Genomic DNA, 24,543 nt, shown 5'->3' on the forward strand with positions numbered 1-24,543 from the left:
ATTGCCTGTGTCCTGCCGCCCGCCAGCTCTCTACCTCTGCCTTTCAGAAACCCAGGTAATTAATTCCCTCCCACTCGGCCTAGCCTCCTCTCACCTTTTTCCTGTAAGGACCAACTGGAAGGACCGTCTCTCTCCCAGGCCCTGCTTTCCTCAGCAGCCCACAATGCATTACAGACAGGATAAGTTTTGAAATCTAACTTGGTCTTGCAATTTGCACACACATACACATAGCCCCTGCTATGGCCTAAGAGTAGATGTTAGCCCCCTCTTGCCCCACACCTTGCTATCTGCTTCCCTCTCCTAGCCCTCCCCTCCCAGGACCTCTTTCAATATTTCCCTACCCTCCCCAGCCCCCTTCCTTTCTGAGGGGCTGAATTACCTACATAATTACCTATATATAGGTGCTTATTGTGGGCAGTCCCTGGCTAAGTGCAATTTCCTACAGTCACAATGGAAACGACCTCCCATTTTGCAGACGAGGAAACAGCCCAATTGGTGGTGGCGGTGGTGCAGGTCAGGGCCTGTGTTCAGCCACAGGTTCTCACTGTCCAGAGGAGCCTCCAGGATGTGGGCTGCAGGAACATAGTGGACGGCAGACCTTCTGGAAGCAGGAGAGGGTGAGGGATGGTTGCACCCTGGACAGAGGTGAGGTGGGGGGCAGGCCCCAAGGCAATCCTCTGGTCTGGGAGCATCAGGGCGGGAAGGCAGGGATGCTGGTCTCTGCCCACCGTGGGTGCTGGGGGCTTTAAAGGAATGTTGAACACCTGGGTGGCTGAGCTTGTGTTTTGTTTCCAATTCCTTGTTTTTTTGCCATAAGTATTTCTCTTCTCTTCTGTTGGTTTCAAATTGAGACATGTGGAAACTGCTGTTCAAGTCAGGTTCTGATCTCTTGAGTGGAGGACACTACCCAGCTCAGCTGTCTCAATGTTCAGGGCAGTGTTCTCTACACAGTGTGTACAGAAACGGAGGACTGGGTATTTAGGGGCAAAAAAATGAACAAAGGGAACTGCAGCCTTTTAAATCAGCTAATAACCAAAATAAAGTGAGGGAGAGAAAGAAACCACTACGGCACTGCAAGGAGAGCATCACAGCATAAGACTTTCACGTCATCATCACGGAAAGCTGAGAGAGAGGTCTTCCAGCTGTCTAGCTAGAGATGATCCTAAATGCATGCACATGAAATTATGTGTCAGGATGTTCACAGAAACCCAGTTTTTAAAAGAAAAAAACTGGAAGCCAAATGAGAATGAATAAATAATACCATTTACATTAGCACCACAAAATGAAATACTTAAGGTATAAAGTCTTAATAAAAAAAATTTTTTAATTACATGCTTGTATCCTTTGAAGAAAGTTTTTTTCTACCTTTTAGCACTTTTGAGTAATCGTAACATTAAGTCAGAAAGTAAATAACCCTCTAAAATGAAGACACGATGGTGTCAGACTCCCTAAAATAAAATAATTCCATGTGGCTTCATGGCCAAATTTCATCACGGTCAGCAAGCACTGCTAATGCTAATGTGTTTGAAGGCATTATGATGATGCTCTGTATTTTATGAAGACTGAAAACTACCTAAAAACCCAGATTGTGAAAAAAAAAGAAATTCATTATGGGACTTCCCTGGTGGCCCAGTGGTTTAGAATTGTCTGGCAGTGCAGGGGACACAGGTCCAATCCCTGGTCTGGGAAGATCACACATGGGGGACAGCTGAGACCGTGGGCCACAGCTACTGAGCCTACGCTCTCTCAGAGCCTGTGAGCCGCAACTAGGGCGTAGACCCTGCTTGCCACAATTAGAAGAAACCTGGACGCAGCAATGAAGACCCAGTGACACCAAAAGCAGATTTTTAAAAACATAAATATTAATATACCCATAAGGAAATACGGATGCACTGAATATATTTATTGCACAAATGGTTCCTTCAGCCCCATGAGTTACAGCTGGCTCTGTGCCTGCCAGGGACATCTGCTCACCCGTGCACTTGTTTGATTCCTGTCCCTGTTCTTGTTCAGCTTTGTAACTTCCCCAGGCCTAGCAGCACATCCTCCCTAGAGAGGATATATGTGCTGAGTGAGCAAAAAGAGTGAAAATCATTCACATACAGAACATGTGAGTAGTGGCTTCAACACCATCTGTTCTAAACAACTTGAACCTTGCAGGAGAATCTGCTGTAGAATGATTTACAAATCATTAATTTTACAGTAAGTATGAAAAGTTGCTTAAAATAATAAAACCAATATACACGATCAATAATTACGAGCTAAGAGTACGTGCTACACCAGAAATAGTTAAGACAGTGGATGCTCTAAATCTGGAAACAAAGACTGAGGCCCAGTTCAGAGAGGAATCATGTAAATATATCAGGGTAGAGAACTAGTGTAACAGAGACTGCCGAGTCCCAACCACTGGACTGCCAGGGAATCCCCTATAATGAACTTGAATGCTAATAAGACTGCTGCCAGGATTCACAAACAAAAAACTCAAGGAAATAAAAAATACTCAGTAAATACATGAGTGCCTATTTACCAGGCATTCTGTCCATTTTGAATTCTATCCCGGAGCTTGGACAATGTATGACTGCTAGTGATTCCCTGCAGTTTTACTTAGAAGAGGTTCCAGTGGAAATGAGAACAGAGACAATACCACTGACACAAGAAAGTGAAAACATCCAAACCTGTTAGAGATGTGGATTGAATCAGTAAAACTTATTCTATACAACCCACTTTGCAGCAGTTACTAAAAGCAACAGTGACAAAAGCTTGGGAGCAGCGCCATCAACCAGGACTTTATTTCACATGAACATCTGAGAGGAGGAATGCAAACATGAGCATGCATAATGAAAGCAGTGCTCGGGGTCACAGTCAAAAGGGATTTAAGACGAGAAAATGAAAACCAGACTAAGGATGTAGTTCGCAGCTCAGTTTGTTTTTATGGCACAATAGAAATGAAAGGCAGTGCCACCCTGAGACTCGGGATTTTTAATAAACTCTGGTTTTTAATAACCTGGAACAGAGCCCTGTAATTAGTTGTAATTTACTGAGATATGGAATCTTGAGCACAATATAATGAAAACTGAAACCTCAGAGGAAAAATATGAAAAAAAATTACAAGTCATAAAAATATGATTATTGCTGCAAGGAACTTATAGCTATTTATAGAGATTAATCTAGGACTATGTCACATTGATAGAACAGTGAGAAGAGACATTTCTGGCTGATCTGCAGTTGAGTCTGATCTAGTTTCTTCAGGTTCAGTGCCCCTTCCTCTGGGGACATAAATCTCAAAAGGCTGCACATGGCTGAGCCCTATCCAAGACACTAGAGGCCCAAGGTGTCCTGCCAAAACGTTAGCCAGCCAGGTGACCTTTTGAGGCTCAGTTACATACATGTTGGGGTCACCCATCACCCCCAACAATGCTCTATGCAAATTCTACCAAAATGCTTCTAAAACTAGGAAAGACTCATTTCTCACCACCTTTTCAGAAAGCATCCATGGACGCCCCCAGACTGTCTCGGGGTTCATAGTTCTTTTCTTCCAGAAAACAAGACAAAATCGTTTTGGGACCACTAAATTAATAAACCCTGAAAATAATAAACTAGACCAAGACCCACAAGTTTGTTTTCAATAGAACAAATTTAAATGGCAATTTTAAAAACTGAAAAACTTGTCTCCTATCTGTAATTAAGAGTCCTCACTGGAGGTTGACAATTAGGGGTGAGACAACAGGAAACCCGTAGCCCGTCATGGAAGACAACTTGTAAGTCCTAGCACCGATTTAGAATCTAACATTATTTATCAACATATCACAAGACTGTGAGAGCACTGTCAACGTGTGACTATGAAGTCCCTTTCTGAGATAAAAAAGGCAGAAAAGGGCCTCCTGTATAGCCATCACAGCTTAAAGCCCAGCCAGACCCTCACTCCATTTAATCGTGGACCTGAACATTCATGGAACTATTTTACAGTGACCCGAACACTGGAACAGAGCCTGTACAACGGTCTGGCGGCGGAATACCAGAGACCTCACCATCCTCACTCTCTGTACCAACGAAGTCAGTTCCAAGCGATTCTGGGATGTCCATAAGGCTGAGAAGAAAGAGAAAACACAAGACTGATTAAGTCAGCAGTCGCTGGAGCATTAGAAATTAATCTCAAGAAACAGCTAAAAGCACCGTTTTATAAATGGCTGTTTTCACTTACAGCTAAAAAGTCTTTGACCCTAAGCCATAAATGAGGCACTCTGATTTTTTTTTAAGTACCAGCCCTAAATAACACTTCACGTGGCCCTGTGAGTCCCTGATCTGAGACACGCACTGATCCACGGTGGAGGAAGTTTAGAAAATGCTGTTCCTTGCACTCGAGAGCCCCGGCTGGCTAGGACACTGACATTCTGCAGAAGGTGTGGGACCTGCTCTGCTCCATCAGCTTCCCAGAGTCTCTGACCAGAGGAGCCGGCCTCTGTCTGGCAGAATGTTAGTGCCAGGGTGGCCAGGGTGGCCCTGGCCAAGGAGGGACAGTGGCGACATGCCTGCTGAGCCCTTGCTCACTTCCCTGGTGCTTTACTCATCAGCTCCTCCAAAGCACGGGTGATGGCCTTCGCTTCTCTGTGCTCCCCTGAGGTCCTGCACCAGGGGTCACTCAACTACTTGGGGAGACAAAGAAGGAAGGAGAGGACCAGACGACAGGGAGGGGGTGACCACAGTGCTGAGGGCAGGAGAGGAAGGGACCCAGGTCCCGGTCACCCCGCTCAGCTGGGCACTGCTGTCCGGACAGTTAGGACCCAGTCCCACTGCACCTTCCCCCCTCACCAGCCGCCCCAAACCTCTTCCCAGATTGCTCTTTGTCCCAGACAGGGTCGCCAGGCACCAGCAGACCAGTCGGGACCTCAGTCATCAGGCTGCAGCGGCAGGAGCCAGAGCAAAGTTGCTGCAAGGTCTATTTGAGGCCCAACAGAGGATCGAACAGACCCTGTGTCCAGGCTCCCTACCAGTCAGGAAAGGAAAGGAAACACACGAGAAGAGGAGCAAGGAAGAGTCCAAGGTGCTGGGAAGTGGCCCTGTGCCTGGGGCTATGAACGGGGGACCAGGAGGGCAGGGCCGACTGAGCGGCTCCCTACCTTGGGCCGATAGCCCTGCTTGGCCATCATCTTCGCCTCCTGCTGCAGCAGGGCGGCCGTGAGCTGTTCTTCCCGCCTCGCCTCCTCTTCCTCCTCCTTCTCCTGCTGGTCTGCCTCCCATGCCTGCAGCTGCCGCTCTGCCACCTGGGCACCAAGAGGAAAGTCACCCTGGATGGGCCACGGGCAGGACCCTGCCTCCTATCTCGAGGGACAGCCTGGGGTCCCCTCACTGGAGCATCAGTGCTGAGCACCAGTGCTCTCGTGGGAAGGACACTCATGGACCTGGAGAGGTTATGTGTGTGGTCGTATGTACCTTGTGAAACACTCTGGATGTGGCCACGTGTTTGGAAGATTCTTTTGTGTTAACTATTAGGTACTGAATTGAATAAAAGAGACTTGGGGCCAGAGAGCCAAGTGCTTGCAGAGGCAACCAGGAAAGAGGTGAGGGGCAGGAACAGTAAGCATAGCTTTCCTAGGAGATGGAGGACCCAGAGCCTACAACCAGAAGGGTCAAGGTTCCAGTGGGAAACAAAAATGGATGCTCTGAGCTCCTGATTGTGGGCTTCCTAGACAAAGTCCAGGCCAGGCTGTGGAAGTAAGTCAAGGGCCCCTGAGCCCTGTGCCTTGATGGCACAGCAACCCCAACAGGGCCTGCTGCCCTTGCGCTTGTCCCAGGGCTCAGCCCCACCTGTGCTTCCAGCTCCTGTTTCCTGGCCGATTTCAGTTCCTCACTCTCCTCTTTCTCACGACGAGCTAACTCTCTTGCCTCCTCAAGATCTTGAATAAGTTGCTCTCTGTGTCTCAGGGATTCCTCCTGCGCCCGTCGGTTTTGTTCAATCTTTTCCTGGATCTGTTGTTGTCTTCCTGTCAGAACCTATCCTCAGCAGAAAGTAAGAGGGGAGGTTTTAGTTAGACTTTAACAGATGCCTCAAAAGTGATCCACCAACCGTGGACCACTCTGCAGCTGCAGCTACACAGCCACCAGCCTAATCCTCGGCCTCAGGCCCACATGCACCAGGCAAGCCTGCTGCAGGGTCAGCCCAGACAACTGGCTGTATTTCCCACACGCCCCCATCACACACAAGGTGCACGTGGCCTGTGCGTGTGGAGACAGCCAAGCACCAGCAAGACGGGCAGGCAGGGCTGGAGCTCCGTCCCCACAGACGCACAGCCACAAGACGACGCTCACTCCTTATCAGCGAGTGCCAGAAAAGCAAGAGCCACAAGCCACGCAGGCAGCCAGAGGTAGAGTCGGGGTCATCCCGCCAACCTTGTGGCTGTGAATTCACTGCTCAGAGCAACAGAAACCTGCTGTGCTTGATTCTGGAGGATTCGTCCAGAACACGGTCCAGTCTCGGGAACCACCTGCCGTTCTGGACAGTCAGGCTCTCTGGACAGGACAAGTGGCCACAACAAGGAGGGATGTTTTAATTGGGAGGGAAAAAAGTCAAAAGATGCTGGAGAATATCTGGTATTCCTAAAAGAGCACCAGCTGGGACCCACGTTCCCACAGGTTCTGAAATGTAGCATGCTGGCATGCACAGAATGCAAGATCCATTTTAAACTACTGTAGATGACTTTCAATACATGGAGAATAAAGGCTTTCTTCCCCAAAAGATTTCCTTTGAATTGGGGTGTGTCTTATAACAGACTACTTCTAAATGACAAATGAAACAGTCATGTTCTTTAGTCTGCTTCTGGTGTTGCACCCCAAGAAAAAATTCCTAAATATGAAAAAGGTTTCTGCACCAGGTGTTCATCGCAGTGTTTCTTAAAAGGCTCCAATTAGAAAAAAATGGACCCACAAAAGGAACAGAAAAACAAAGTGTAGTCTACCCACGTGATATATGTCATCACAATGATACTTACAAAGATACATATTAAAATGACAAATAGCTCAGTATAGTAAGTAATACATAGGAAAAATGTTATGCATAGAAACAGAAGCATAGAAGGAAATAAATAGTGGCTGTGGAGATGACGGGTCTAGGTGACTTTTTGGTTTTACTTTTCTGTACTGAAGTTTTTTTCTGGGAAACATATTACTTTTATGATGACATAAAAGACAACAAAATAACCTGAGGGGACTCTGTTCCCTGAGCATTTGGCAGGGTCAACACATGGTCACCAACCCCAGACACCTGCCCGGCCGAGCTGCACCCCTCCCGGGATTACCTCGCTCATCAGCCGGTCTCGAGCACTCCTCTCGCGGGCCCACTCTGCCTCTCTCTTTTCCCACACTTCCTTGGCCTCTTCCCTAGGGAGACACAGAGCGGATGACAGCGGGCTCCTTACCACCGCCAGTGGCAGAAGAGAACCAAAGAACAATCAAGGCTCCAGGGAGCCAGGTAACGCATACTTTCTGCGGGGTCAACCTCCAGGTAAACTTCAGTGGATTACAGGTAACGGTAACTTCACAGAAAATACTACTGTCATAAGTACTTTTTAAATTCTCTTTTTTAACACTCCCTCTCCTTACAAAAAGCACTGGTGATGACATGCCCCTGGGACATTTAAACACAGAAGTGAATGAAACCACTGGGAATGGAGAGGAGGAGGGGCACGCCAGTGCCTGAGCTCTGCTGCCGTGTTCCTGCGGTCACTCTAGCTCACCGTGGTCCAGGCAGGTGAGTGGCCTTGACTGTCTGTGGCCCACCAGCCTGGATGTCAGGTTTAAACAGGAGGAGGACTATAATGCACTTAGCACTGTATCTGGCACACAGTAAGTGCTCAATAAGTGTTAACTGTTATTCCATTACTTCACTCCACCAGATGAAGTTTTAGGATCAAGACTCATTTATATAGGCCTAAGATGCATTCAAAAATGTCTCCATAATTTATAACAATTTCCTTTCAAATTTCTAAGATTTCAGATGAACAGATCCTTACTTTAAACCCCAGGGGTTTCCACCTTACATAACCCGAGGGAAACACCCACAAGCTAGGTCCATTAGCAAAGGTGTGCTCCTCACGAACGATGGACAGAGGAACAAGGACCGGCGTTTCAACAGCAGCAGACGACCCTCATGGTAACCTGCTGACCTGTGGGGACCGCGGCACAAGGGGACCTGAGGATGCCACCTCTCACCTCAGCAGCATCTGCAGCTCCGCCTCCCGCGCCCTCTCCAGCTCCAGCTGCTCCTCAATGACCCGCTTCATCCAGGCCACGTCGGCCAGGGCCTGCTCCCGCCGGGCCTGGTGCACACGCTGGTTCTCGTCCTCCTCCTCTAACAGCGCCTGCAGGATGCGCTTGTCCGCCTCCTTAGAGGACAGACGAGGAAGCACAGTTACCACAAGTAACAGCCTCCCTCCCTGATCACAGGTCTTCTGGGAAGTGATTGCTCAGGGCCACTTTAGAGGCCACCAACGCCCAGGAGCTTTTCTCTGCCCACCATCGGGAGAGACCCTCTGCACCACACGCACATCCTTGCCCTCGGACACACCTGGCAGCCCAGCTTTCTAGAACACAACTTCAAGCAGTTCCACTGCAGAGGATATAAGCTACAGAAATGCTCAAAATGCTTCCTGCAGCTGTTCCATAAGAGGACAGCCACCAGGATGAGCGATCTCTCCTGTCCCATCTCAGCGAGGGAGCCCGTCTAAATACTTGCCAGAAACACTGAACAGCTAGCCAGAAAGGGCAAGCTCAGTTTAAGAACACTGGTCTTGAGGTCTGAGGTGTACTGTTAGGTACTGGGTTGAGCAATGCCACATCAAGTACATTCAAAAACGAAACCAAGAAGCCTCAAACCCACCACTTCCCTGAATGTGTATGGCTCACCCCTGAACAACATGGGTTTGAACTGGGCGAGTCCACTAACCACAGTTTTTTGTCAATAAGGATAGTAATCATATTTTTATTTTATAGATCTTTAATATTTTAATTTTATCTTGGAATATAGTTGATTTACCATATTGTGTTAGTTTCATGTATACAGCCAGGTGATTCAGTTATAATGGAATATATCCATTCCTTTTTAAAATCTTTTCCCATATAGGTAATTACAGAGTACTGAGTGGAGTTCCCTTTACAGATCTTTATATTAACTAAGTGGGGGAGAAGTGTCTGACTAGAGATTACAGTATGCAGACTCAAAAGAACTGGGGTTTGAGTCCTGATTCTATCCAAACTGTCTTAGCTTCCTGCCCTTCAGTGAGTCATTTATCAGTTCCTATCAGTTCCTTTGTTTTTGAGGCAGAAATAACAGTACACAGGTTTTCATTTCCATGGGGGTCAGTGCCCCTAACCCCATGTGGTTCAGGGGTCAACTGTATATCCAGAAAGATGTATACCCAGACACCTCTGGGGAGGGGCAGGGATTGCGAGGGCTGCTGGTCAAGAGGGGATGACCCTTGGTGTTTTCTCATGAGAACGCACCTGTTACTAAGCAACAAAAAACATGTTTTTCAAAATAAAGTACAAGCAACACCAGACTGCCACTTCAGACTTACCAGTTCCTCTTGGATCTGCTGTGTGCGTCTATTGAGCTTCACATTATACTGATGTCTCAGGAAGCGTCTAGAAATGACAAGATATGGGTTGCCTTTAGTGCTTATGATCATAAAGAATTCTGCAGAGGTTAGACTGTTACTTTCTACAGATTGTATCCCTTCTGCTTTCAGGGTTACCAGGGCAAGCCTGAGAAAGTGAGAGGCTCGCTGGCCTGGGATGGGCAGGCGAGGGGTGGGGGCCTTCCCACACGTACCCCAGTTCCGCCTTCTGCCGCAAGGCTGCCATCTGCCTCCTCTCCTCCTCCAGCCTCTCCAGCTCCCAGCGCTGCTTCAACAGATTCTCCTGCTCCTTCTTCAGTTTGGTGGCCTGTGGTTACCGGACAGCAAACCCAGTTAGGCTCGTCATCCCTCATCTCCCTTTCTAACAGACACGATGCAACAAGGGCGGCCTGGCCACCTGGTACCCGGGATCCCCTCCCACTTCCAAGGCACTAAGTCCTTTGGCCCAGCTTACTCAGTCATCCCGGCTGGGTCTTTCCCAACCCCGCCGACAAGAATGAAACCCTGCCCCACATGACCCTGCACTGCCCACGCTTACTGCAACTTAACCTCTGTCTCCCCAACCTGACACAGCCCCTAGCTGTATTCCCAGCAGCCAGTCTAGTGCTCAGGCACAAAGGACCCAGTTCTCGAATCACTGAGGCCTGGGGGAGGAGGGCTGCTCCCCTCAGAGTTGCTGGGCACAGGATTCTTGGAACAGCCTCCTGGACCAAAGATCCTCATGGTTTGTCCCAAGACCCCAAAACTACTAGCCAGGGAGAACTGTGGGCTGGCTCATCAGACTAAGTCAGGTCTACCAATAACACACTGAACTCCGGGTTCTCAGAGGCCCTCAGACAGCAGGCCTCTAGCCACATCTGCGGGGACAGGTGTGATCCCCTGAGGGTTAGCGTTCAAGAATCCAGCACACAGCGTGAGTGTGGAAGAACCACTGGTGAGACCGCACGTCAGGAGAAACCAGCTTGGCTCCCCTTCTTAGAACCACCTCCCGGATGCCATCTCCGTATGGAGCAGCTTCTAAAATGCCTGTTTCCTCACAATGAGAGGCTGCGAGTGAGGAGGCCCTGGTGGCCGGGGCACGCCCTCACCTCCATCTCCTTCGCCTTCAGCTCCTCCATCTGCTGGCGCAGCACCTCTGCCTGCAGCTTACTCTCCAGCTGCCTCCTCTCCTCTTCCGCTTTCATCCGTTCCAGCGCTTCCCGGCGGGCCGTTTCATACTCATTTTCAAATCGTTTTTCCTTTTCCTCTTCAGCGGCTTCTTGCTGCATGGAGCCAAAGGAACGTGGGGGTCAGTGTCTGTAACACGGAGCCAGCGAAGACCTCACCACTGGTCATCAGGCCACAGGGCCCGTTCTTCACTCTGACACATCTACACCTGAGCAGGCTATGCACTTATCGGCCGTGAGGCCTGGGCTCAGCTCTCACGGTGGGAACCATGGGCGTGGTGCTGCTCTCAGAGACGAGGCTGGGAGCACAGTGCCCAGCACAGAGGAGGGGCTCAGGACACCGGGTTCCTTCCCTTTCACAAGTCCACAAAGCACTTTCCAAAATGAACCCAGAGGCAAAGCGATGGGGCCACGAAGTGTGGACTTCCATCACCAGAGGTGCTGCTGTCAACCCAGGTTGAGAGTTTATGATGTAAATTATGTCCAAAGAGGGTACTGGCAACAGAACAACCTTTAAGGATGCGTACTGCATCTACCATCGCCCAGCCCTGGACACCTGGTCTTATTCTGCCCCGAGAGTGATCACCTGGGATTCTTTTCTGTGCAAGAGCAACAAACACTCCATTTTAACAGGTGTTAAGTAAACTGAGCAAAGGTCTATTCCTGGCCTGGAGTCACTGAGATGGAAAAGAAACAAATTCAAAGACTTGGAGAGAGTCTCCCAACACATAGCACACCTGTTTTTTTTCCTCTTTCTGCGTTTCCCAAGCATTTATCACATGCCTCTTGTGAAGGTCCGATTCGATCTGAGGATGAGAAGGCAAAAAATATAAACTTCCTCAGTGGTTCACAGGATGGATGTTCACTGCTGAGCCCTGTACCGTGGCCTGGAATGTGACCAGGTGTCTTACAAGGAAGTGCATGGTGACCCCAACATACATAGTCTAAATGCAAGTCAGTAAGAAAACCAAAGGACCAGGCAATTCTAAGCCATCTCAAGAACTGGAACAAAGTATCAAAAACTTTTCTCCCAGTCCCCTTGGAGCTGAGCTGACACTGAAATGGAAATCCAATCTCAAAGGCTACTGTGGTGGGTCTAAACCCTGTGAGGCCCCAGGGCAGCAAGACCTGGGTGAGGAGCAGACTCAACTTTTTGCCTGGCTCCCCAAACCTCCCTCTGCAAAGGAGCAGCTGTGAAAACACACACCACCTGTATCGATGGATGCAACAAATTTGGGATTATTAATAAGAGATCTGGGTTTAAAGAATCTTTTGGATCAGAAAATGAATCGTAACAATGTCCAAAGGCTTTTGTTTGGAAAATTGTTTATACAAATTTTAAATTTTTCTCAACTTACAAACATAAACATTTGCAACTAACTTGAATGTTCTGAATAAACAACTGAGTACCTGACTTTGGAGGATCCACTGAAATCTACAAGTGGCCGAGGAGAGGTTTAGTGGTAACCACATGGCATACCAGAGCAGCCAGATACTCTATTATGACTGGCAACTTCTAAATATAGTTACGTGCACATAAATTAACACCACCAAATAAGTTGCTCAGAGGGTAAAGAATCTGCCTGCCAATGCAGGACACCCAGGTATGATCCTTGGATCAGGAAGACCCTCCTGGAGAAGGGAATGGCAACCCACTTCAGTATTCTTGCTGGGAAATCCCACAGACAGAGGAACCTGATGGGCTACAGTCCACGGGGTCGCAAAGAGTCGGACACGACTTAGAGACTAAATACAAATGTATACACAAATTGTAAACTGAACTAAATTAATGATTTCTGTCACGGGATTCTCTCCCTGTAGACCAATCTCTGCTGAATGATGTCACCCCAGCCACAGTGCACCCTTCTCTCCTTGCCCCAAAGTCTTGTGGATCTGTCCCCTTTCTCCTGCCACTCCAGTTCTGACCATCATTCACCTGGGCTGCAGCCGCAACCCCTCAATTGACATCACCCCTTCCCACCCCCTCGACACTGCTGCTGCTCCCCAAAATGCAGCCAGGGACCCAGTGCACCTCTGCTGAGAATCTCGCAGGAGCTCCCAGGTGACTCCAGGGGAAGGCCACCCAAGGCTGTCCCAGGTGGCCCCATCTGCCTACCCAGCCTCCACTGTTGGGTTTCCCCCTTCCTATCAGATGTCCCAACCTCTTGCAGCCTCTTGTAGATGTTAAATAACCAAATGAACCAGATCTTCTGTGTGGAGCCTCTTTCCAAAGCAGCTGGAGTGATGTCTTTTTCATCCCAGCACAAGATGCAAATTTAAAAACAAGGCGAGCAACGTGATTTCATCTACTTAGGCAAACCAGTGGGAGGATCTCTTTGGTGTTCACCTCTCGAAGTTTGGGGTTGTTCTTTTTCCAGTGTTCATACAAAAGTCGTTCAGCAATCTGCCAAGAAAACACAAAGAGGGGACACTGACGTCGCTTTTGCAATCCATCCACGTTTCAGGTAACCCACAGTGAAGTCAGCTGAGCCTAAGAGCTCTTCCACAGGCAGCCAGCACCACTCCTGCCCTTCAGACCTCCCTCGGGCCTCAGGAGGTGTCTGGCTCTCAACAGACACAATCAGGTGCTGACAAATGATTCATTTTTTTGGCTACGCCAATCTTAGTTCGCGATCAGGGATTGAACCTGGGCACTCAGCAGTGAGTGTGGAGCCCTAAACCACTGGACCACCAGGGAGTTCCCACAAGTGACTCTTATAATGGTGATAAAAGGGGGCCAAAATCTGATGCTACAGATGGGTCCTAGATGCTAAAGATCTACTTCAAAATATACAGCAGGCTTAAAAACAGAGCTTGGAGACCACCACTACACATGACTACTTTGGAAGTTAAGTTAAAATACACCAGTCCCAGCCTTTCATGGGACCAGAGAACTAGAATAAAGAAAAAGGACTCAGATATAATGATTTAAGGAGCCCAAGAGACTAAAGATGACTCCTGGAAAATACACACGAAGAACGACTCAGAGTCAGCACTTTTCCCAGCTGGCTCTGCAGTGAACTGCCATCTCATAGCCCCTGAGGGGGACACCTCATGGCCTCACTGACAGGCTGGGGACTTGGGCTTCACAGCCTCCTAAAGAGCTACGCAAAGTTACCAGCTTCCTTTGCTCCTCTCGGGCTGCCTTCAGGTTCCCGTGCTGCTCCCGGATTCTCCCTTCCCTCAAGTTCATGCTCAGCCTCAGCTCCTCCAGTTGCCTGGCCAGCAAGTCCTGCTCCTCCACCAGAAGCTGCCTGAGTCTCTGCCGTCGGGCCTCCAGACGTTTCCTGCCCTCCTCCTTCATCTTCTCCCGCTGGTAGGCATGCATGCTGGGCGAGAGGGGCCACCATCAGCCAGGAGTGCTTCCAGCTGCACGGGGGCTGCATGGCTGGTTGTGTGGGTGACAGAGGCTAAGGCACACAGAACGTGGTGACCTGGGAAGGTGTCCTCCAGCCAAAGTGAACAGACCAGGTAATAGAACCACTATGCACAACAGAATCTTGTTCTTGAAAGAAAATGTATGAGAGGCATATATATGCACATGCTAATATTATCTGAGTAGTTACCATGTACTACATAACCTGGATGGTTTTTATAGTAGTCATGACATAAATCCTATAAAGTAGGTTCTGTTTGAGCCCTACTTCACTGATGAGGAAACTGAGGCTCATTCATACAGCAAGTGACACAGTCAGAATTGCTATCTAGATCTGTCCGACTCCAAAGCCCATAGTCAGAATTGCTATCTAGGTCTGTCTGACTCCAAAGCCCATGCTTTTAACTTCCGTCGTTTCGTATGTATCTCTCTCTATAAAAATGGTTGTATGCTTGTATCTATATTTACACACAAACACAGATGAAGAAATGTACAGGAGGCTATGGACCAGACAGTTCACGGTGGTTCTCTCCTGGGGAAATGGGGCTACCAGGGGACTTCCGGATTCTACATACATGTCTCATCATCTTATCTTCTTCAGTCAAATGTGTTACTTCACTGATAACCTTTTTTTCCGTTTCCAGTTGGAAAGACATCACCATGCGAGTATCCATGGAAATCATCACATTTCCATGAGAGTATCCATGCCGGCCAGCCACCCTCCCCCAGGTCCTTGAGTCAGTCACATCTCCTGGCAGCAGGAGGCCCTCCAGCCCTAAGGGAAGGTGCTCACCGCACAGTTACCTCCGCTGGTAGGAGGCCCTGGAGCTCCACTCTGCCTGTTTGGAGCTGCAGATGTCGGACACCTGGAAGTAGCGGCTGTTCTGGTCCCACTGCTGCCGAAGATGTGCCTCCTGCTCCCGGCGGCGCTGTCGGGCAGCCTGCTGATCTGGGAGTCGCCGGCTGCACCAGGAGGAGGGCAGCGTGGGGAGTGCCATCTGAGGAGAACATGTTCTTAGCGGCACTAAGAACAGGAGCCTGCTGCAGCCCCTCATCCCTTTGAGGCCCGGTCCTCACCCCTGGGCTGCACACTGGAATCGCCTGGGCCCTAAGGCAGACCAATTAAGTAAAAAAAAATCTCAGTGCAGGCTCCCAGGCATCAGCATTTTAAAAATGACTTGCTACCAGGACCGCAAATCATCTAGCTGAAGAAGCCTGGACTGCACCCAGCTGTGAGCCTGACATCATTAAGGGCAGTGCAGAGGCAGGGAGCCAGTCCTGACGACACTGGACTAGACACTGGACTAGCACACGGGGGGTTTCTGTGCTCTGCCTAAGGTAACAGAGAGGATAACTGAAGGCATATGGATGTGGGCCAAGCCCTTGACTTATATGACCTTTTTCATTGTTACTATCGCCCTGTTTTTTTGGCAGCTGAGGAAACAAGTTCAAAGAGGTAAAATGACTTGCTGAAGATCACAAAGCAAGGAAGCAGAGGAAATTTAAACAAGAGCTGGGAGTCTAATTCATGTTAGGCTGGGATGAGGCCCAAGCTCTGTAAACTGCAAGACAGTACCTGTTGGGACCAACATGCCCTGGCTGTGAGGTGAAATCAAAGTCGCTTGCTGAAATGAAACTCGTGTCCCACTCTTTGCAACCCCATGGACTGTAGCCCACCAGGCTCCTCTGTCCATGGTATTCTCCAGGCAAGGATACTGGAGTGGGTTGCCATCTCCAGGTGTCACACCTGGTAATGTTCTGGATGAGCATGGAGGGAGATCCCTCCTCCTACAGATGGGGAAACTACTACCCAGAGGGAAGAATCAATTTGCACGGGTCAAGGGGGCGATCTGGGGACACGGCCGGAGACTCGAAAGCAGAACCAGTCTCTCCGACACCTCCCCTCAACCACTCCCGGTCCAAAAGCTGCCCCAGGTGCAGGGTCTACACAGTGCCTGGCTGTGACAGTGCTCAAGGAGCTTCTGGCAAATAAACAAACTCAGAGTCCTCCGAACCGGGAGGAAAATCATCTGCGTCTATGAATCAAGCTTAGCCTGAGGCTGCCAGGTCAAGATCTGTCTTCAGACTGTGGCAGGCCTGACAAACATTTTTCTTTGCCCCATAGGCCGCCTGCGGATAAATCTTTGCACGAGGATTGAGGAAAGTGAAGATTCCGGCCCCAGATGAACCATCAACAAGCTGGGAGGCTCTCTGAACAAGTCGCATCCCTCTCTCAGCCACATACAACAAAAACGGTTATAGAAGAAAGGGTCGGACCGAGGCCGCGCGGGGAGCCGAGTGAGGACTGGAAGCCGAAGCCCCGGGCGCCCGCGATCGCGTCCCGGAACGGCGGGCGCGCTTCCCGCCGCGCGGAGCCAACTGCCGCAGAGCTCTGAGGGTTCCGACCCCAACGCCGGCCCCCGACCGAGCCTAAACCCCCGACTCACGTTTCTCTGCGCGCCGGAGTTTCCCAAGACCGCCCCGGCCCAAGGTCCCGCAAGCCCCAACTATTCCCTGCCGGCCCACGGCGACCCTCTCGGACAGCGCTGCACTTACGCCGGCCTTTTCCCCGCTCGTTGCCGAGGCAACGGGCCGGCGATGGAGCGCCGCGAGGGCCAAGCCTCCTGCATCGCGATTACTCGGCGTGCATAGAGAGAAAAGAAGTCTGTGTTTTTCTGTGGTGCCCCCTCGTGGTGGGCGGGAGCTCAATCGCGGACATTGCTCGTCTAAGGAAAAGAATCCATTCACTACACCAAATTCAGGATGGTGGCTACCTGAGGGAGGCAGGTAAGCGTCGGGGAAAATCAGAGGGGTATAATAGGGAAGAGAATTATAAGCCAGTCGCCCTCAAACCTGGGTTCCCAAGAGAATCATCTGGAGAGTTCTGAAAAATCCAGATGCCCAAACCGGACTCCAGACAAACCCCATGGAGCACTCCGAGGGAATCAGTGGCTGTCTAAGCCCCCCAGGTGTGTTCAACGTGCCGCCAGCTCGAAGAACCGCTGGTGTAAGTAGGTTCGAGCTATTGGCAACTTTCTGTTGTCTTAGGATGGTGGTGGGTTCAAGGGTGTTCCTTCTGTTAGTATGTTTTGTAACTCACATGCTACGTGTATCATTTTATGTACCAACTATTCTCTTAAAAAATAAAATTAAAAGATTGGAAATTCCCCGGCAGTCCAGTGGTTAAGACTCCCCGCTGTCACTGCCGAGAGCCTGGGTTCAATCCCAGGCTGGGGATTCAACCAGGAACTGGGTTCAATCCCAGTTCCCCAATCCCTGTCACTGCCGAGAGCCTGGGTTCAATCCCAGCTGGGGATTCAACCCAGGAACTGGGTTCAATCCCAGTTCCCCAATCCCTGGTTGGGGAACTAAGATCCCACAAGCTCTGCAGTGTGACAAAAATAAATGAAAAAATAAATGAAGAACAAAAGTATTAACTCTTTTACTCATGCTCTTTTCATTTTCCCACTTTTGTCTTCATTTATTCTTCCCTTCACCCTTTCCTCCTTTTTATTTTTTATTTTATTTATTTGGCTGCCTGGTGTCTTAGTCGCCGGCACTCCCATTTTCTAGTTGTAGCTTGTAGGCTTAGTTGCTCTGCCACATGTAGGAACCTAGTTCCCCAACCAGGGATCAAACTTGGGTCCTCTGCATTGCAAGATGGACACTTAACCACCAGACCACCAGGGAAGCCCCCCCACCCCTGCTCCACTTCCTTCTTTTATTCACTTCTCTGTTTTTCCTGGATGAAGTATAATGTCTGGTTGAGCAGAGTGACCCCTGTTGCAGCGTCCACCACAACAGTCGTGTGGTCTTGGACAGGTCACTTCATCACTCTGAGCCTCCGTGTCCTCATCCGTGAAATAAGAATGTTCAAGTAATTGAAAAAGGAGCCTATTATTACCGGGAAGGCTGTGACACCTCCGTAGCCTATGCAAGTCACCCTAAACCTAGGCCAGAGCCGCCCACACAGCAAAAGAGCCTGATTAATAAATAGTTGTTGATGGGCCTCTTTGAGTGTGATAGGAACTTCAGAAATGTGTGAATTGTGCTGTGGGAGATGAGCCTTCAGGTCCTGGTTTTGCACCTCTTGGCAAGGGCCTTCCACTCTCTGGGCTTTAGTTGCCTCATCTGTATAATGGCCTTAAAGGACCAAACAAGCTCAACTACTGGGATCAAGGGCCTAGGGCTTAACTGACCTTGTCCTGGAAGCCTGAGGCCCCAGGCCATAGCCTCTGGCCTTTCTTCTGGGACAGGAGAAGCTTGTAGGTTGTGGAATTTGTCTGAGGAACCACAGCTTGTAGGTGGTAAGCCCAGCCTTGAACCCAGCTCTGTCTGATTCCAGGGCCTGGACTTGCTCTGCCGCTCCACAAGGTTAGGGATCATTACCTTCCCTGCTATGGTTCTAGCGCCCAGCACAGCGTAGTCATTTAACAAATATTCATCGAGAATGAATGAGTAGATTCCCCCCAACTTTGAGCCCCTAATTTTTCTCCAAGAGAAAAAGGGAAAGATGGTGTTGAAAGAAAGCAAAAAGAAAAACAAAAAGGAACTAACATTGTTTGAATACCTACCATGTGCCAAATGCTTTCAGATGTATTTTCTTGTGTAAGCTTCCCTCCAGCAGGTGAGGTTCCTGCCCTCGTTCTGCAGATAAGGAAACTGAGACTCTGAGAGGTCAAGCAAATCTCTTGCCGGCACCATGAGAGCCAGGATTTACATCCAACTTCCAGAGCTTGTGAACCTCTTTTCAGTCTGCTTTTCCAGAACTGTGTGGTTTACAGATATAACTCTTAAAAGAGGCCAGTAGATGTGGACCAGTTTAGCCATATAAAGTGCTCAGGAATATTAAATATTTTGTGACAGGTTGATGACTATGGCCCACAGAGGGGTAACCCTGGCAGGTAGCCATCAAGATGGACACCGCATGCACAGGCCCTGGGCCAGTGCACTGTTTCTTGGTGCTGTTCTTGGGCTTGTTTGGAGGTATTCTGGCAAGAGATGAGAAAACAGGAATGGGAGTGGCATGGTAACACCGGAGCGGCTTCCCTATTAGCTGAACGGGGACCGTGCTGGAGGCCATGCAATGCCCTTACATAAACAGCAGGTGGCGCTGCCGAGGCACATTTATCTAGGCTGGGTTTTCACAGCGTTTCACCAACCACCCTGGGTTCTCTCTTCATACCTAAGCTGGCCTCCCCGCCCTCCCTGAAGACAAGGATGTCTTGTAGATAGGGAAGCTCAAAGACTCTGGGGCTACAAGGCTGCCTCTCGGAAGTCCGGTTTTGTGTTTTAATAACAATAACAACAGGAATAATAATAGAGGTAGGTATTATCCATGAGAAAAAGGTGTAAAAGGACTTTTTCATCCGAAACAGTGGTTGTCAATAGGGGCCAGGATTAGGGGTGATTTTAATTTTTCTCTCTGGGTTTTTAATTTTACATTGGTCACTGTTATTTGTGTAATTTTATTAAAAATAAAGCATTGGGCGACTTGCCTGGAAGTCTGGTGGTGAAGACTTCGCCTACCAGCGCAGAGGATACTAGTTTGATCCCTGGTAGGGAAGCTAAGATTTCACATGCCTCTCAGCCAAAAATCCAGAACCAAAACAATAGAAGCAATATTGTAACACATTCAATAAAGACTTTAAAAATGGTCCACCTCAGAAAAAAAAAAATCTTAAAAAATCAAAACTTTGGTTGGTTGATCATAACATATTGCACTTCCCCCATGCTTTACACTTAAGAGGTGCTTTCCATGCATGAGTCGTCCAACCCTGACATTCTGAATTGCTAGGAGAGCTTTCTGATAAATCCAGATGCTTGATCCCCGAGACAGAGATTCTGATTGCATTGGTCAGGACCGGGGCCTGGACATCTGATATTTTTTTAAACTTTTAATTTCAGAATAGATTTAGATTTACAGAAAGTTTCCAAAGCAAGAACAGAGAGTTTCCTTATATTTCACACCAATTTCCCCTGTAATTATTAATAACATCTTATGAACATTTCATACACCCAAAGGACAGACATATGACATGGGTTTGGGGGTAAAATACACATAAAAGAGACAAAAATGACCACTTTAACCATTTTTAAGTGTCCAGTGATATTAAGTATATTCACAATGTACAACCATCTCAAAGTAGGATTTTTAAATTTACTTTGAATTTTTTTCAATTTTTTTTTTTCTGTTTCAACTATTTAATGTAAAAAATCAGGTCATGGGAATACAAATCATCATTATCATTATCACTCTGCAGCTCAGACATCACACTGTGGGTATGTTTCCATAGCCAGGGTGTCACTGGCAAGAGAAAGCGCGAGAAAACAAAATAACTATTCAAACACTCCTTTCCCCGGGCAGGTTGGCAGTCAGCTGCATCCCATGTGCACAGAGAGAATTCCGAAAGAATGCCGCTCGGTGGCAGTGAGGCAGGGGCCTGGATTAGCGTGGTTGCTTGAACTCTGCTGTTTCATCACTCGGGCTGGTTCCCTTCCCACGGCGGAATTTCTAAAGACAGGCGCCACCACGAGCACACAGCGCCCTTTCTGGAAAACAGGTGATGTGTGCATCTCTTGCTTTTAGAATCAAAGTGTAATTCTTGGACCATGCGAACCACTGGGGAAGGGATGTCAGGGGTTCTCCCCCTGCTCCCTTGGGGGAGGTGAAGCCCAAGAAGACTTGTCTCTTGACAAGTCCCCCTGCTGGATCTGACGTCACCAGAGCTGGAGAACCACCTGGCCCTGCGAGGCGGGGCTCACCCATCCAAATCCCTTCCTCTCTAGGGGAACCAAGGCCCAGAGATGGGGAGGTCGTACCCAGATGAGATCAGCGGCAGAGCCAGTGTCTCTAGTGAGAGCCACTGGCGGCGTTAGTGCATGGAGGCAGCAAAGAAGAGGAGACTCGGTTGGCACCTGCTTGACACTTAGTGTCTCTAGGAATTATGGGTTATCACAACTCCATTTTTCAGATGGGGAAACATACAGCATGGCTGGCCGTATGATGTGTGCCAGGTCCCCACCCCAAAGCTTACACTGGTTCCATCCTGCTGAGCCATCATCAGATCTGGGCACAGTCCACAGAGATGGGGCATGGAGCCAGCCCTGTGTTTTCCATGCCTTTCCCAGACATGGGCACCCACTAGCCATCCCCGGATGGCAGAGAGCCTCCCGTTCCTAACTACAAGGTGACTGGTGGCTGGTGTCGGGGCAGCTCCCTTTTCTGCTTGAACTTGAGCCCTCCCTGGCTCCCCATGTCCCTCCACGTGAAGCCACACTGTGAGCAAGCCACTGAGCCTGGCACGGTCTGGGCCCTGGCCGACGTTGCCCGGCACGCTAGCCATCTTTTTGTTTGAGTCTCACGGCACTATTTCTGCTGTGCTGCTCCCCCTGCCTAGAAGGCTCTTTCCCATTCTGACTCTCTCATCCTTCAGGTCTTGGTGTAAACGCCCCTTCCTGTGAGAGGTCCTCCCCACAACCCCTCTAACCCGGTCAGGTCACCTAGCCTCAGAACACATTGGATTTTTCCTCCATACATTCCAGTGCTCAATAAATGATTTTAAAGAGTAACATCCTGCCTGCAGTGGACTGCAAAGTTCATGAGAGCCAGGGACCTGGCTGTCTGGATGCTGGTGTGTGTCCCAGCCTCTGCTGTGTTGCTTGGTATACAGTGGGTACTTAATAAATACCTTGAGAGTGGGTGAATGAAACTGTGGCCCGTGGGGTGCTACATCCTCATAGTCAGGAGTGTGGGGACATGGGCTGGAGGGCCACACCTCTGCCGGAGAGGTTTGCCACACAACCTGGGCAGTGTGCAGGACCGGTTTCTAAAAAATCAGTGCGATCTATGTTGAGCAAGCACCTGGGATGTTCCCAGATTCTTCGGATGAGTTTCAGGAGCCTTCTTCCTGTCCCCTGAGCTGCACCTCCACTCCACCCTTTTTGGCACAGTGAGGAACTCACATTACTGGCCTGGGTCCTGCAGCCAAGCCAGCTACCTGGGGCAGCAAGAGTGAGGGGCACACCCCCGGAGCCACTAGTGGGACCAGAAGGCAGAAGGGGCTTTTTGTTTTTAATGGCTTCAGGTTAGTTCATTTATTTTATTGTTTAAAGTTTTATTGGAGTGTTGTTGATTTACAGTGTCATGTTAGTTCCAAGTGTACAGCAGAGCGAACCAGTTATATGTATACATATACTCACTCTTCTTTTAGATTCTATTCCCACATAGGCCATTACAGAGTATGGAAGAGAGTTTCCTGTGCTATACAGTAGGTTCTTTGTTTTATTTATTTATTTGGCAGCATCAGGTCTTAGTCACATCTTCGTTGCCTCACGTGGGACCTTTCATTGCCGCACATGGACTCTAAGTTGTGGCTCATGGGCTCTGTAGTTGTGGCGTGTGGGCTTAGTTGTTCCAAGGCACGTGGGATCTTAGTTCCCTGACCAGGGATTGAACTCACATCCCCTGCATTGCAAGGCAGATTCTCAACCACGAGACCACCAGGGAAGTCTCAATAGGTTCTTAATAGTTATCTGTTTTCTGTGTGTAGGAGTGTGCACATGTCAATCCCAGCCTTCTGACTTGTCCCTCTCCCCCTAGAAAGGGCTTTTGAAATACTTGTTCCAGACCCATCTGCTCTGTGGGGAAACTGAGACACACAGAGGGAAATAGAGTCTAGAAACCTGTCAACAACAGAGTCAGGACCGGATCCAGGAGACCCCCAAGAGGTGGGCCTGGCTGCTTTCACTCTGCTCCCACCCAGAAGTACTGAGAGCTGGGCAGGGCATTTCTAGAATCATCAACAGTCTCACCTGCAGCACCCCCAGGTGACTTAGGCTAAGCGCCAGCCTATGTCCCAGGTGATTCCTTAAATCCTTAGGTGCCATCTCCTTGAATCTTCCCAGTATGTTGAAGGAGGGGTTCTTAGGATACCCATGTTACAGATGTGGAAACTGAGACTCAGAGAGGTTCTTTGCCCAGGGTCACACAGCTAGAAGTGGTAGAGCTACCAGTAGCAATGGTAGTTTGTTGTGACACTGTCTTAGGTCAGTGACCTGATTGGGTTCCCTCACAGCATTTTTTCCCCAAGGCTGCCCCATGGGTAGAAAATGAAGCAGAATTTCTCCCTTTACTCTGTGCTGTTTAAATGCCCAAAATACTATTTTCATGCAGCAACTGAAACAAAAAATGTTCAAATATTTAGCTGTTGTCTGTGGCACTGTTTTCCTGGGATGGCAGCAAGCGGGCCTGCTGGCGAGCGTTGCCTTTGCGTTAATTAGGGAGAAGCGGCAGACGGGCTCCACGAAACTGCAAGGCGGGTTGGCATGGCGGCTCTTCACACCCAGAGGAGTTGGCTCAACAAAGCCAATTTGGCACGTTTAATCCTGCTGAAAACCTGGCAGTTGGGGAAGTGACATCACTGGAATCAATTACCCCCAGAATTGCCAGTCCTGGGTAGAAATAACTCAAGAAATCGATTCGTAATAACCACACCATTCATTGAGGGCTGCCTGCCTGCCAGGGCACCCCCCACCCCTCACCCCTGCCGCCAGGTTTCCATTAACCTGTTAAACCCCACATCAGCCCTGAGAGGCCATTACCATGATTACTATCCTCATTTTACAGGTGGGATAAACTGAGGCTTAGAGAGGGGAAGTGTGGCCAGCTGAGGAACGGCCCTCAGAAAGATCAGGTGCTATCCCCGGAGCCTGTCAGTGTGACCTGATTTGAAAAAGGGGTCTTTGCAGATGTGATTAAGGGTTGAGATGGAGAAATCATCTTGGATTATCTGATGGACCCTAAATGCCATCACAAGTGCCCTCCTTATAAGAGAGAAACAGGGGACTTCCCTAGGGGTGCAGTGGTTAGGACTCTTGTGTTTCCACTGCAGGGGGCACAGGTTCGATCCCTGGTCTGGGAAGAGCCCACAAACTGCATCGTGCAGCCAAAAAAAAGAAAAGGAAGAAGAGACGGAGAGAGACTTCATGTACACAGAGGAGAAGACCATGTGAAGACGGAGGCAGAGGCCAGGGTTATGCAGCCGCAGTCTGGGACATCTGGAGCCATCAGAAGCCAGAAGAGACAAGGGACAAATTCTCCTCTAGGGCCCTCCCAGCATGTGCAGCACTGCTGACACCTTGACTTTGGCCCGGAGATACAGATTTCAGACTTCTGGCCTCCAGACTGGGAGAATAAATTTCAGTTGTTTGAAACTGGCAAGTTTGTGGTCATTTGTTACAGCAGCCACTGGAAACTTATACAGAAGTATGGCCCATGGCCATACAGCTATGAAGTGGCTCAAAACATAGTAAGTGCTCAATAAACGTTGGTGTGGTTGTTTGGTCACTACGTCGTGTCCGACTCTTTTGC

The 24,543-nt window shown here is 49.2% G+C and overlaps 1 protein-coding gene and 1 long non-coding RNA gene across 14 annotated transcripts; one reads left to right on the plus strand and one right to left on the minus strand.

The window, feature by feature from the left end:
* Nucleotides 1–1,840: 1,840 nt before the first annotated feature.
* Nucleotides 1,841–16,765, minus strand: TCHP (trichoplein keratin filament binding). 12 transcript variants are annotated; one of them, XM_086348354.1, is made up of 14 exons: nt 16,728–16,765; nt 15,249–15,279; nt 14,976–15,169; nt 13,914–14,124; nt 13,143–13,199; nt 11,533–11,601; nt 10,718–10,891; nt 9,824–9,936; nt 9,570–9,636; nt 8,206–8,378; nt 7,293–7,374; nt 5,806–5,991; nt 5,118–5,261; nt 1,883–4,087 (listed from the first exon to the last, which is right to left on the minus strand). In XM_086348354.1, exons 3-14 carry the CDS (start codon nt 15,167–15,169, stop codon nt 4,055–4,057), a joined length of 1,503 nt encoding a protein of 500 aa, XP_086204480.1. In that variant the 5' UTR covers nt 15,249–15,279; nt 16,728–16,765; the 3' UTR covers nt 1,883–4,054. The 12 variants fall into 12 exon arrangements, with proteins under 12 accessions (XP_086204474.1, XP_086204476.1, XP_086204480.1 ...); XM_086348352.1 differs by having other exon boundaries at nt 16,619–16,765; XM_086348355.1 differs by having other exon boundaries at nt 14,965–15,169; nt 16,619–16,765.
* LOC147355621 (uncharacterized) lies at nt 16,558–24,386 on the plus strand. Of its 2 annotated transcripts, none has more exons than XR_015144668.1 (3): nt 16,558–16,958; nt 20,539–20,734; nt 24,065–24,386. It is a non-coding gene; the product is annotated as an uncharacterized LOC147355621 (long non-coding RNA). The 2 variants fall into 2 exon arrangements; XR_015144667.1 differs by lacking the exon at nt 24,065–24,386 and adding an exon at nt 20,961–21,743.
* The last annotated feature ends 157 nt before the right edge of the window (nt 24,387–24,543 follow it).

This window comes from Bos grunniens, chromosome 17 (genome assembly GCF_055505025.1).
Source record: "Bos grunniens cultivar Pamir isolate PY7600 chromosome 17, Bosgru_T2T1.0, whole genome shotgun sequence".
In the NCBI taxonomy this organism is placed as follows: Eukaryota; Metazoa; Chordata; class Mammalia; order Artiodactyla; family Bovidae; genus Bos; species Bos grunniens.